The 14,887-nt window shown below is 35.7% G+C and overlaps 2 protein-coding genes and 1 non-coding gene across 13 annotated transcripts in view; 2 read left to right on the top strand and 1 right to left on the bottom strand.

Annotated features, from left to right (window-relative positions):
* RMDN1 (regulator of microtubule dynamics 1) overlaps positions 1-3,349 on the top strand; it is a 50,534-nt gene extending 47,185 nt beyond the window's left edge. For 4 of the 5 annotated variants that reach the window (XM_045454577.1, XM_045454580.1, XM_045454578.1 and 1 more), the window contains 3 exons: positions 974-1,004; positions 2,626-2,759; positions 3,203-3,349. In XM_045454577.1, coding sequence (XP_045310533.1) covers positions 974-1,004; positions 2,626-2,759; positions 3,203-3,253 — 216 coding nt within the window. In that variant the 3' untranslated portion in view covers positions 3,254-3,349. The remainder of the gene's footprint in view (positions 1-973; positions 1,005-2,625; positions 2,760-3,202) is intronic. The other variant, XR_006706481.1, reaches the window with a different exon arrangement.
* Positions 3,350-8,435: 5,086 nt separating this feature from the next.
* WWP1 (WW domain containing E3 ubiquitin protein ligase 1) overlaps positions 8,436-14,887 on the bottom strand; it is a 134,866-nt gene continuing 128,414 nt past the window's right edge. For all 7 annotated transcript variants that reach the window (XM_045454570.1, XM_045454569.1, XM_045454573.1 and 4 more), the window contains one exon: positions 8,436-10,002. In XM_045454570.1, the coding sequence (XP_045310526.1) occupies positions 9,903-10,002 (100 nt within the window). In that variant the 3' untranslated portion in view covers positions 8,436-9,902. The remainder of the gene's footprint in view (positions 10,003-14,887) is intronic.
* On the top strand, positions 11,132-11,235 carry LOC123587077. The gene has a single exon (XR_006707137.1). It is a non-coding gene; the product is annotated as a U6 spliceosomal RNA (small nuclear RNA).

Here is a 14,887-nt window from a genome sequence, read left to right on the forward strand (position 1 = left end):
TTTGAAACCTATATACCATATAAAAGTCATAAAATAGAACAAGAAATTCAACAGCTGCTGTTCAGCATGTTTTAGGTACATGTTCTACACACTACAATTTACCTAGAGAAGAAAGTGTGTATTTGTATAAAGAGTAATTGTAACTTTTTTTAAAAAGTGGGGTTGAAAGGTTCATACTCTTATATTTTCAAGGCCTTTTGCTTCCTTGTTAAAAATAAAATTTGAAAGGGATTTCTGGGCAAATATTTTGAGTTAACATCACTAAAATTTTCAGAGTAAGGAGATAAGGCCATTGAAAAAGCTTCCATAATACCTATACCATAACAAGGAGCTATGTTTTTCTTCTGGGAAATAATATTGTAGAATTTGATGTAAAAATATTTAGTTGAAAAATTAGAACACAGTGGGGAAATACTGCTATTAAAAAGAATATATTCTAAGAAAATACTGTCAGCTCTACTATAACAAGTTAGTTACGTTTCTAAGAAATCAGTTAATACATTATAAAAACAGTCGAAGTGGAACAAAAAGAACTAAGAGTTTCAGATTCACAATAGCATTTTATGTTGGAATTTCAGTAATAAAGGAGTTTTAAAAATTTATTGGTACAACCTATATACCACTGAGTAAATTTAGCTTTTGATTTTATCAAGTTTTTACTGGTAGTGACTATTATGATTTAAGAAGAGAAAGATCATAATAGCTCTGTTGCATATGATGATGTTCTTTCCTCTCTGCACTTGATGCTTGGTTGGTACAAGTTCTGAACAGCAATCAAGTTATTACTTGAAGTGGTCCATATACCGTAATCTGTGCTCCGATGATTTAATAATATGTTCAATTTTGCTGTGTTAACTCTGTCAATGAATTGGACTTAAAGATATCTTAATTTACTTCCTGACTTTTGAACAAAAGTTTTTTTTAATATTCTGTTATAACCCTTTTCATTATGTTTGGGTTGTGTTTTTAACAGGCCTTAGGCTACTTTCACAGGGCAGAGCAAGGTAACATTTTTAATTTCACATACTAATACAGTTAAAATTGTATGAATGCTTTATGTAGAATAGAAATTTTTATTTAATATCCTCATTTTTTAAATGTTTATTTTTGAGAGAAAGAGAGTACGAGCCAGGGAGGGGCAGAGAGAGGGAGACACAGAATCTGAAGCAGGCTCCAGGCTCTGAGCTGTCAGCACAGAGCCTGCTGTAGGGCACAAACTCATGAACCATGAGATCGTGACCTGAGCTGAAGTTGGACACTTAACTGACTGAGCCACCCCTATAATAGAAATTTTTAAAATAAAATGTTATTCTGATCTACTTCTTTTTGCAGTAGACATTATCAAATATTTGTTAGTCTTTATTCAGTAAAGATCACCTAAGAAGTAGGTTGCTGCTGAATTTAGAGCTACAGTTCTGGAATGGTCCTTTATTTGATGTAATTTAACCTTCCTTTTGAGAGGAGGCTTTGATATGTTAACTCTCTTATTCAGGATTATACAGCTGATTAGGAACATTTATTATGTATTTAAATGTTTAAAGTTTTTTTATTGAGACATAATTGACATACTACATTATGTTAGTTTCAGGTGTACAGCATAAGGATTCAATACTTGTATATGTTGTAAATGATTACAATAAGTCTAGTTAATGACTATCACATTTTTAAAAAATTTTTTCTAAGATTTACTCTTTTAGCAACTTTCAAATAGCACTTAAATAGGACGTCTTGTTTTCAAACCAGGCCAGTTTTTGTTTTGTTACAGATATTGTCTTCTTTTGTGAAGAGTTTCATGTCACTCTTGCTTTGAAGAAATGGCCAGCCCTACAAAACTGACACCAGCCCATCCTAAGTTCTTCCTTTTTAAATTTAATAGCACAATTAGAAAAGTAAAGGACATAAGCATATGTTACCAAATACACCCAAGAAACCACTCTAATTTTATTTCTATAAAATTAATCAGAAGAATATTAAAGACTGTATTAGAGAGCCTACTTATATGGACTTGTTCAAATGCTTTTCTGATAGCAAAGCATTAAAAAAAAAAACATTTCTTATAAAGAATTGAGTCTGCATGTTAAACTGTGTCAGTAATATATTCTGATATGCTGTTACTGTCTTTCACTGATAACCTGTTATGGTGGTAGTTCTATAGATCATGAATATGAATTTGGGAATAAAATTTCCTCAGAGGGATTTAGAAGCATAATTGCCAAATAAAACCTAGAGCCTTAAAGGAATAAGGGTTTGGGGTGTTGAGAAAAAAGCATGGTCATGTCTTACAAAGCTAAAACAATCCTCAATAATTATAGTCATCTCCAGGTTTTACTCTAGGTCAGTTTACTCCAGGTCAGTTCTCCTGAGCAACCTTTCTTTAAGGACCATATCTGGTTTAGAAGCTCCTCCTAGGCTCCCATTACCTGTTACTTCTCCCATCATATAGTAGACACTGAATGAATGATACTTAACCAGCATTTTTCTGAGATAGGAATAGTTGAACAAAAGAGAATTCGAGTTAGCCTAATCTTTTATTGACCACATAAATTTATTATTGGAATTTAGACTGAAAAAATTAAGCCTCTACAAGTATGTCATCTGAAATAAAGTTTTCTTTCTTCTGTACAGTGGATCCAAACTTCTACAGCAAAAACTTGCTTCTTTTAGGAAAGACCTATTTGAAGTTACACAACAAAAAGCTTGCTGCCTTCTGGCTAATGAAAGCCAAGGACTATCCAGCACACACAGAGGAGGATAAACAGGTAACACATCTCCAATAAATTAAGGCAGATAGGTTTCTATTGAGGCACTATTAAACGTGAAGTAAGAACTTCTTTAAAAACTATCTAAATGCACATTGTTGAAAACAAGAGTATTCATTTCAAATGTGAGTTCATTAACATTTCCATTAATTTCTGTATGCAAATGTTTAATTACTATTAACAGATGTTATGAGTTACTTGCTGCCTTATTCCTGTTTGACATACATGACAGATCAAATAAGATTTCTAAAACAAAAGGCAACGGATGTGTATTAACATGGAAGAGTCTTACCCAGTCACTGTTAAATTTTATTTTTACAATGTGCTATCCTGGTTTTTGGGAACTCTTAGAAACAAACCAGAGCCCACTTTATGAACTTAGATTTCACAAGTTGATATCTATGCTGTGCTGTTTATTTATAACGTGTATTTTTCCATTTTAGATACAGACAGAAGCTGCTCAGTTGCTTACAGGTTTCAGTGACCAGAAATGAGATTTTGTCAGAGAAGAAAGTACATGAAGTATCTAAGAAACACTGCCTTTTCATCACATTACAAAGATAATACATAAATAATATATAAACCATAAATGTGTTCTATGGCTGTTTTCTCAGTTTCTTTAATGTAACCATTTAACAAATTTAAATATACAAAATCCTAAGTTTCTTCACAGGTAACAAGGCAAAAGAAATAATTGCCATAAGAGTGGTAAGGACATCTCCCTGGCTCAGAAGCAGAGATATTGTGCACTTAGGACACCAATAATACAAAGTGGTATAAGACTTCTAAGGGAGGATGAATCACATCAGAATGGGACATCAATAAAAGAAAGTTTTGTTTAAGAGGTGGCATTGGGGGAATGCATTGTCAAGTTGGACTGATGCAAAGTTGAGATCTTGCAGAGAAAGTGCAGTGAAAATTAGGAGGTTAGGATGTTGAGGGTTCTTGGTATAAAGTAGTTAAGTGATGGATCTTGGAACCAACCTGCATAAGGAAAAAACTCAAGTCAGGAGAGGACGGAAAATGGGAGTGGTTTCTTCTTTTAATGTGACATAGACCCTCAAGTGGAGGACTGATTTTTGTCACTAGACAAAACCCAAATTCTATTTTCTAATGTGAAAGGAACGCAGAACTCAAGGGTGAAATAGAAATGAAGATGTTTTAAATTTTTTTTTTTCAATGTTTATTTATTTTTGGGACAGAGAGAGACAGAGCATGAGCGGGGTAGGGGCAGAGAGAGAGGGAGACACAGAATCGGAAACAGGCTCCAGGCTCTGAGCCATCAGCCCAGAGCCTGACGCGGGGCTCGAACTCCCGGACCGCGAGATCGTGACCTGGCTGAAGTCGGACGCTTAACCGACTGCGCCACCCAGGCGCCCTGAAATGAAGATGTTTTAAACAGGACAGTACTACTTGAGGCTGGGATGCCCCCACTGCAGAACTGTTTTATAAAAAGGATAATCTTGAATGTAACTTAGATAAACCAAAGTATGTGTAGAGGTGGGTTTTCCCCCAAAGGATTTGGGAATTGTATTGTTAAAGTAAACTCTATTGGTAGGGGCTGTTTCTGTGTTATCCTCGATAAAACCAGGATGTGTATGTATGTTCAAACTTGAAAACTTCATCTCCAGTTGCTAATCTTTTGCTATATTTTACTTACATGTGTATATATTCACATATATACATATTTCTAAAGATTTGGAATTAATTGTAGATAACATATTTCGTCCCTAGATATTTCAGCATGCGTTTTCTTAGAATAAGGACATCCTTTAAACAAAAACCCATTATCACAACAAAAAGTTAACAGTAATTGTTTTAACATCTAATATCCAGCTATTTTCGGATTTTCTCAAATGTCCCAGAATGTCTTACACTTTTAAAAATCCAGAACAGTTCTCCCATCTTTTTTTTTTTTTCCTCACATCATTTATTGACTTTTTGAAGAGGACTCTTCAATTGTCCCTTCAATTGTCTTCAATTTGAAGTTATCTTCAATTGTCCCTTATTCAAGATTTATCTTACCAACTTTGAGAACCACTTTTCCATCTTTTTTCCAGTGATTTTAATTATATGTTAGATCTTCTTTGCCTAATTTTTTAAACTTCTCTGATTTTTTTTTTTATTTCTTTCATTTTCTTGTCTGTTTGAGTTTGTTCCTCCCATGTTCCTTATTTCTTCCAGGTCTCGTTTTCTTCCTCTGATACATTCCTTCCGAGATGTTTGTCTTTTTCTTGTTTGTTTTTTTTTTTTTTTTTTTTTTTCTGATTCCAGTCAGCAGGCATTTCACGTTTTCATGTAGTTTGTCCAGTTCTTTTTGAATTTCTAATTTGAATTTTTTTGTTTCTACAGTTTATATTTAACTCATATCAGTATAGTGTGTTAAAGAATTGTTTTCAGCATTTTCATCTGAAAATTTCTCATTTTTAATTTTCTCATTAGAGGGACTTTCAATATTTTCTGAAGCTGTGATTTGTGTGTGTGTGTGTGTGTGTTTAGTTACCAGCCATACCAAGTAATCAAATGGGAAGTGAGGGGTTTTGATTCGTTCAAGGATAACTTCTGGTAAGTAGTTTTTGTGAAATTCAGTGAGAGCCTTTGGCGGGGGGAGGGGGAGTCATCTGATATTTTTTAGCGCTATTAAATTTTTGCTTTGAAATCATAGATTCATAGGGAGTCAAGCAGTTAAAGGTACAGCAGTCCCAGAGGTAACACAGGACTATAGTACAATATCAAAACCAGGAAATGGGTATAGCCCACAGACCTGATTCAGATTTACTTCTAAATGCTCTCACATGTGTGTGTTCTATGTAATTATGTCACATGTAGATTTTTAGCTGATACTACAATCAAGCTATACAACTGTTCCACCAAGTCACAAAAAACTCTAGTGCTATCCTTTTATGGTCACACCCATCCACCTTCCCTCCTACCACCATCCCTAATCCTGGTAACCACTAATCTCTCCTTTATAATTTTGTCTTAAAGAGTGTCATAAAATGGAATCATAGTGTATGTGACCTTTTGAGAATTGGTTTTTTTCATTTGACCTAATTCCTTTAAGATCTAAATCTAGTCAGTGGTTGATTCCTTTGCACTGTTGATTCTATTTCACTGTTTTTAGTGTACCTGTTTAACCATTCACTGAAGAGTATTTAGGCTGTTTCCAATCTTTGGCTCCTATGAACATTAGGTACAAGTTATATCCATACCCAGGAGTGTGTGGTTGCTGGGTCTAATTTATAGAGCTATTATCTTCCTTCTAATAATAAGGGATAAGCTCACTTCTCCAAGATGTGGTATGGCTCTTAAGATTGATTTATGTGCACTTTGTCTCTACTTTTTGACTTTCCAGGAGTTTGATTCACCAGGTTTTACAGTGGTTCTTGGCATTTCCTCACCCACAGTGAGACCTACTACTTTTGGGAAAAAACCCTAGGACCCCATTTATTCTTCTTCCTGTGCAGTCCCCACTTAACTGTTCTTGTGTATGTTCCAGACGTGATTGCTAGTTTGAGATGATTTCCCCACACGCATGTGGACAGATGTTTGCAGTATTCTTAACATATTACAGACATGGGCTGTTAGTCATTATAATTACCTCTTCTTGTGGGTATCCTAATTTCGTTCTTTTGAGGATTGAGAATAAATACGGATTTGAAAAGTGGCTACTCTATAAAAAATCTGAAAGCTCTGTTAACTTGTTAGCAAAATTTTCCCGAGTGTTTAATCACAGACTGTGAACTAGCTATGGATTTTGTAAAAATGACTTCTTTCAGATGCACTTTCTTACCTATAAGCATCACCACAACAAAGAAAAAGCAGACACACCAACCTTAGGGAGTTGTGACGATGAAAGAGAACATGTAAAGGATTTATCAGTAAATATTAAAAAAAATTTTTTTTGTTTATTCTTGAGACAGAGTGAACAGGGGAGGGGCAGAGAGAGAGGGAGACACAGAATCTGAAACAGGCTCCAGGCTCTGAGCTGTCAGCACAGAGCCCGACGCGGGGCTCAAACCCATGAACTGTGAGATCATGACCTGAGCCGAAGTCAGACGCTTAACCCACTGAGCCACCCACGCGCCCCAATCAGTAAATATTTTTAAATGGTATTATGAGTTCTTGGTTGAGATTAGGAAGAGAAATTTTGGAATTTAGGAGATCCCACTTTTTGATGTGTGTTTTTGGTACTACATTATTTGGGAGGGTATTGTTTTGCTTTCATGTGAGATTCACCGTAAAATTTATTTTGGACTATGTGCCAGGGCATTGTTGGGAAGAAAAAATAGGGATGGATTACTTTGTCAGGGGCCATGACACCATTTGAATGAATGCCCTGTTCTGGTCCATTGCACTGCCCTCTGAGAGCAGTGAACAGTGTGTTTTATCCTGTGACTGAGGAGAATACACTTGGTACAGAGGAGCCTTCGTGAGCTGCTCTGATATGGTCCGGGCTTTTCCCTTGAGATGTCCAAATCCCCAGTTAATATCTTAAGTTTGGCTTTTAAGATCAATGGATTAAGAAAACTGGGAGTGTTATAAGACCTTTGTTCTCTCATCTACATATTTCAACGAGAAGATTTTTTTACTTCTGCAGGTTCACCAGGGGATCTTCTTAGGTTAAACCAAACCCTCAGACTCAAAGTCTGTGAAAGGCTTCATGTGGCACCAGTTTACTCAGAAAGCTGTAAGGATAGGAACCACAGCTAGCCAGAAAGTCAATGTCAGGACTCCTTACATTTCAGAAAATGACCTTACAGCAGCATCAAGTATCTGGAGATTTCCCAGTCTGGATGCAACTTACCAGTCAGGGGTCATTTTTAACAAAAGCAAAATTGCCTAGTGGTATTTTGACACATACCACCCTATCTAGTTTTGAAGAGAAGAGGTGGGTGGTTAACTGAAGGCTGCAAGGCGCAAAAGGTTTATTAATAACTCTCTGAGCTTAAACTGCCTAGGAAGCACTAAAACCAAAATACCCTTGTAGCTGCTCTCCTTGGAAGATAGCTAATCTGATTGATGAAACTATTGTTCCTGTGATCCGTTCACTGGGCTCAGTTTGGTGGTGCCGTTAAGTTTTGCTGAAATGAAATAACTATGAATCTGTCTCTGAGCCTCATTGTTTTTGCCTGTTTTTTCATTTCAGGCATAGTGAGCCTGTCTAGTGCAGCACAGGACCAGGATGGGAAGACAGGGGAAAAGGTGAGAGATGGATACATCTTTGGTTTCTCTCACTGCCACTGAGTATATAAATCAAGACATAATAAATCCTGCCTGTAGGCCTGGATTTCTGCAATTGGGTATGAAAGGTAGAAGGCCCTAATAAGTTCTCCCAAATAGCTTTTTTCAGAAAGCTGGTTTGGTCTGTGGGTTCTGTGTAGAGTCATCTAATTTCTTACCTGAAGAAAGGATAGAGGTTCAGCACCCTGAAAGCCTGTCTTCAGTCAAATCTGCTAATTGTATTCTCACATACCTCCACTGAATGATGTTCGAGAACTTCTGTCATGGCAAAATTCATTCAGCAGTGGTGCTTTCTATGGTGTAATTTAGCCCTTTTGAAGATTGGTCACCCTCTGTCACATAATGCCATATACATTAGCATTTGTTTTTAATTCTTTATGCTTCAAAATAGCCAGTGTCAGACTAGGATTTGGGAAAGGAGTCTATTCAACATAGTGGATCACTGCCTTTATTTCATCTTTACTATGAACTCTGAAGTGCAGAACACAATCTAATATGTAGAAAAATAAAATTTTGGCAAAACAAAAACTGTTTAGGGAAATTAAATTGTATAGTATTTTCCGTATGTACTTAGCAGTTAAATATGTTACACATAACATTGTAAGATGTCCGTTCTGTCGTTATAAAAAACTTAATGAAATTTACACTGCATATTGAAATGATACAAATGGAAATTAAAATTTCTGTATTAGTAAGGAAGCCCAGTTTGCTAAAATAGCATTAATATCATTCACATCAGATTTTAATTTGTTATACATCTTTGTAGTTCAGCAAATGCCCTTGATAATGAAAAATTAAAAAGTTATTAGGACAAAAATAATGATCTGTGTAAAAAGGGGGGGGTGGGGAACCAAAAGATTTTTTAATATGCTTATATAATTCAGATAAAATTTTCATGAATTTAAGAGGAATGAAGATATTCGAACACTAATAGAAAATACTCATTTGAGTGTTCAAATGCTTACACAACTCTTCAGTCCATCCAGTTTTATAAAACCAAAACTTTGAACACAAAAGCAAAATTGTTCACATTACATTGTATGTTCCTAAGTATCAAACCGCATCAATTTACTATGAGTTAAATTTAAAGAACATCACAGATTTAAAAACAAAAGTACATAAGTACCTGATTCTTTTTAACTCCACAAATACCTAGCATCCCAAAGTAACATGTAAACAAACCTCTTTGCTGCCTAATGAATTCTTTCCAATCTCTAGAATAAACTAAATGGCTTTGGATCTAGTATGTGCCTTACATTTAAGTTAGGGTTTCATTCATTACTTTGTATTAGTGATATAGCAAAGAGGGAAATTTTTCAACTATTGTACTTATTTAAAACAAATTGACAGGTTCAAATGCCTGTCTTCAGAAAAGCCAGCAGCATTTTTTTTAACATACTCAAAGTAAGATTTGGCCTAAGCCCTTAATACCTTCCTGAACAGCCATGCAACTAAACACCCTCAGGAGGTGTTAAGTAAGGGAGAAGATCATGAAGCAATTTGTACTTTTTTCTCTGGATAACAGAAACAAGGTAAAGCAAATCCAGATTATTTTTGAATGAACGGCTGTCATGTTTAATATACCCAGAGCTCTATAAAACTAGAGCCATTATCATATATGCTTATATAGATATATACTTATTTTTTAATAAAGTCTCTTGCTTGCTTCAAAATTTAAGGATGATCTTTTTCCTAGTCAGTCACTTCAAGGGAACAATAAATAAAGTAGAAAAGGATGAACTGTTTTGCATATTTCTGTGGAAGAACGGAAAACATTTATACTTTGAGAGGTTCAGAAAATTCACTGTACAGAATGAACAGCTTATATACACTATCTGTGCAATTTTTCTTGGCTGGGGTATTTAAATGCAAGAGCTCCTCCAAGACAAGAAGCCACATTCATTCTTGTCCAAATCCCTCTGTCTCTTCTATTGCAAAAAGAAGTTTTTCCTTTAGTTGTTCATAACTCTTATATGGTGGTAGATCCAAGCGATTAAAACTGAACAAAAACAAAAACAGATGTGTTTTTAATAAAACAAACTCTGAAAAGATTTCTAATACAATATTGTTTAAAGCACATTTGACAAACTAAATGGATAGAGGAGATCTAAAAATTTTGCCAGAGGTGTTCTAACAATTTACTATTATATTAACACATACAGATTTTTTACTCATAAAAATATTTTAACATTTCCCAGAAAAAACTGACATTACAAGTTGTCATAAGTCCCTCTAACTTCTCTTCGGTTTTTAAGTCCATTTATTTCATTCACTTACCAGTTATTAAGAATCTATTATATATCAGATATTTGTCCAGGAGCTGGTGATAGAATGATAAAAAACTAAGTTCCTATCCTTGTGGAACTTATATTTCGGGGCGGGGGAGGGAAGCCAGTAAACAAATACATACTTTAGTGCTTCCATTCCTGCCATACTTAAAAGAATTCGCTGCTCTGTTTAGCTGGATTAAGATTTGGGTGGAGAGAGGGTCTAGGGTTTTAGTTTCCCCTCTATCTAATGAAACAGCTCTAATGTAGGTAAAACCATTCTGTATTTTCATTTTCTCACATGGAAGATTTCTATAGATTATCTAGGTTCCCTCCTACTACTCTCCCTCTGCCCTTGTCTCCACTCCTGCTTAAGAGTCAGAAAACTTAATAATCAAGAGCCTTTTGAGTTTCTGAAACAAGGCAGCCAATTAAAATGGCCTGAGAACACCATTTTATTCTCTTTGTATGAAAAGTTAAATCTATTAACGGTAGCAATTAAGCAGACCATGTACCTTCTCTCCCCCATGCCCCCGTCACACTGATAGCTGAAGTCAATAAAAAATTTTTCAATACAGTCCTATATTAAGACAACCAGTCACTTTCTAATTCTTACATCTTTCAAATATAGCCTTTGCCAAATTCTTTCTCTTTACTGAATCTCTGTATCTCTTCCATCCAGATCGTTTGTGTTGGCAACTGCACTCTTGTGTGTCTCTACTTCCCCAACATCTCTTATATGGACCATCAAAATTTCCTGTCTACTGATCTTGCATCCATTTTTTTCCTGACTTCTCCACAACCCATCTAGCCTTATTACATCACTGCCAGAGGTCCTTTCATAAAAAAGACTTGCCAGTTTAAAAAACCTTTGTTGTGCTATTCTAAAATTGGAACTATACAGAGGTTAGCATGGCCCCTGCACAAGAATGACAACACAAATTCATGGAGCCTTCCATTACAAAAACAAAAAAAACCTCTTAGTTTTCTAATTACTATGGATTGAAGGTATGGGGGAAGGAAGCTGTTTGGTATAGCCCCCCATCAATTAATTTAATGTTTTCCCAAAATATCACATGCTTTTCTGTTTCACGACATGCTCTTATGGCTCTCTCACGATCGGGAATACCTTTTTCCCGATATGAAAATATTAATTCACTAAGAAGCAGTCCAAATGCTAAAACTTCCTCCAAGAATTCTCCTTGAGCATCTTATACAGACTTAACAATTCTCCTCTCCATAAGCTCTTTTTATTTTGCTTTTAGCATTTTCTTTGCTCTGTATTATGACTGACTAGTTTCTTCCATTATGTTCTAACACCCATGAGGGGCAGTCATCCCTACTCTTTTAACACTTATCCATTTCATTTAGTAAATGTTGAGTTAACTACATAAGAAAGTACATTACTTGAAAACATCTGAAACAGGGTTCTATTTTAAGACACCAGCCAAAGGACAGAGACACACCAAAATCTCTTCATCTTAAAGGGTACTTACTATATAGATATCAGAATACTGTTTTAGTTTAGCTTTTGTTTTAGTTCCAGCTGAGTCAAATTTGATACTTCTACTTAACCTATAAAAATGGAAGACCCTACCAATACTTTTGCAATGGACTGTTGGTTTTCTATACCAGTGTACACAGCCTCTGCTTTGAAAGTGGCCACCTCAATAAGCAAAGCATTGGAGAGGACAGCAGAACTCATTCCGAGAATTATCAAGACTTCCGCCATAGATCATAGCAGTGTTTACCTTTGTCACTACTAAACTCTGGTGTCTCGGGATCTACGTTCATACAAATTCTCATCCCAATACCGTTAACTGTATTCCACTGATCTGAATTAAATCCTCACCTTTTCCCTTTCTTCCACCTCAGATCTCCATTCCTCTGAACTTCTGTTTTATGATTTGCAGTTTTCTAAGGTCTTAATAACTTGCCTTAAACTAAAAACCCAGCTAGTCTGAAACATAACCATTTCCCTGCAGCCAAGCAGTAAAACTTCCCTCCTGTGAGGCACATACAATCTACCTATGCAACCTTTTTCTGAACTTTTGGCTACCCTCTGTTGACCTCTTGGTCATATTCCTTTCATTCACTGAAAGTTCTGGCACCTGGGTTCATGGTTGTCCTCTCATTCACTTGATGATATGCAACACCCATGCATGACCTCCCAAGTTCTCATCTTCAGTGACCTGTTCCTCTCATTTACTGACTTTAGGATAACATACCTTGAACCTTGTCATCACCAGCAGGAAATTTCTAATTAAAAAAATTCCACTTTTTTTTTTTTTTTTTTGAGTGCACAAGCACAAGGTGTGGGGGCAGAGGGAGAAGGAGAGAATCTCAAGCTGACTCTCCATGCCCAGCACAGCCTGACACAGGGCTTGATCCCATGACTGAGATCATGACCTGTGCCAAAATCGAGTCCGATGTTCAACCAACCGAGCCACCCAGGCACCCTCAAAAACTCAATTCTGTCTTTCCAGCTTCCTTCAATTAAAATGCTAACCCATTAATCCATTACTTTGTCACCATCCTAGCCGTCCACAGACTCTTCCCGTCCTTATTTTGTACTTAAGCTACAGACCATCCTTATATCCACTACCTTGCAAGTACTTTCAAATCCCTGTCTCTTCCCCCTTTTGAACTTAACTAATCAAAACTCAAACTGAATGAATTCAGCCTTCTAGTTTTCACTCCTTGGACCTAACAGCTGAAAATTCCTGGAGGGGAGAATCCTACAACTAGACAGATTGGTGTCACTTTAGATCCAAGTAGGCGATCCAGTATCACACATCATTCTCAGCCTTATTTCTCTAGTAGATACTTGTCTGCTCTGACAACTCTCATTCTCCTCAGAGTTTTTTTACTTTCTTCATTCTTAGTGACCTCACTTCATACTTTGAATAAACAGAAACCAACAGTGATAATTACAGCTTACATCCAACATTTCTTCCTCTCCTGTTACAACAAAGGAAGTATTCCTGTTTTATCAAAGGCTAATTCCTTAACCTTTACTCAGCATCTCAATTCTTTTCATCTTTCTTTGGTTCTGAACTCTCTCCTCTACCTCAACAATCTCTCCTTTACTGGATTCAACAATTTAGGCTGGTGTCCTCAAATTTTTTTGGTTATGATCCTTTTCACACTTTAAAATATTGCAAATTCCCACGAGCTCTGTTTATGTGAATTATGTTTATTGATAAAAATGACTATTTTCAAAAAAAAATGGTAAAAAAAGTGACCCTGTTATATATTTTTGCAAATCTTGATGTCTAGCCTAATAGAAGACAACTGGTTTCTGATATTTATATGTGCATTTATTTTGTTGCATTATATTAAGTACAGTATATGAAAATTTGCCCCCACACAGATATGTGATTAGAAAACAGAGATGTATATTTAGTTTTTTCAGGTCATTGTGGCTATTATTCTTGACTATTGTACTAAATAAATTTGACAATATTATACATAATATGGGTTCTGAAATCATACCAAAGAACTTTTTCTACTCTGTTATGTAAAACCCATTGGTTTATCTTGTACTCTGAATGGCTCTTTTTACCCATGCATGATTTTATAACATCATGCATTGGTCATTTGGAAACAGTGATTCACCAAGTTATAAAGTATTTCTAAATGTTGACACATTAAATTACATGATAGAAAAAAATCTCATTTTTAATAATACCACCAATCTCATCAGAAAGTCTTGGGAAGGCTTTCAAGCTCATGATGGTATAAACAAGTTCTCCCAAATTCTAATTTTTGCCTGAAACCTCAACTTTTATCATTGCCAACAAATGCTGTCAGTTGTTTCCCTTGAAGTGATAAGCTTCCTTCATTACTTTTCAAGAAAATGTCTGCCAAATACATGTCTGAATAAACAGTTTGTCAGTCACTCTCTCAAATAAAAATGGTGTTCCATCAAAAAGAGCAAGCTGGTTCAGCTTTCAACTCAATTGCCAAAGAACCTCCCCTCAAGACAACCACAATTCTCTGGTGTGAATAAGAAGTGCTTTATGCAGGCTTCTCATTTTGTCATACAGAATATTAAAGAGATACATACTCAAGCATCAAGATTTAGTATATATGTGTGTGTATATCTCTATATATATATATACACACACACATATGTATATTCTACTGCTTCATAAAGAACAATCTTGAAAGAGATTTTTTTTTTTTTTTTTTCCTTTTTGCTTTCTGCTTTCTGCTTTAAACTGCAGGTATGTGATGTTGAACAATGGAGACGGCATTTTGGTGCCACGGCCCTGATTTGTGCTGAGGCACTAGTTTTATCTACCATTGCTTCTGCACCATAAATGCAAGTGTCAAAACAATAAAAAGGCAAATAACTGCTCAGTAGGAAAATAGTTCTCACCTTCTAAAAGAACCATGTACCTCCTAAATTATCCTCCTCTTTTCCCTGGATGACTAAAACAGTTCTGTTAACTAATCTCCCTGCATTTGGTCTTGAATCCAGTTCCTCCTCTGTTGCCAGAGTGATTTTTCCTGAATTTCATTAGCTGCTATTTAAAACTTTTCAAAGGTTTCTCACTACCCTTAGATTGAAATCCAAGTGACTTGTAACAGCCTACAAGGTTCTACATAATT

The sequence above is a fragment of the Leopardus geoffroyi genome, chromosome C3 (genome assembly GCF_018350155.1).
Source record: "Leopardus geoffroyi isolate Oge1 chromosome C3, O.geoffroyi_Oge1_pat1.0, whole genome shotgun sequence".
In the NCBI taxonomy this organism is placed as follows: domain Eukaryota; kingdom Metazoa; phylum Chordata; class Mammalia; order Carnivora; family Felidae; genus Leopardus; species Leopardus geoffroyi.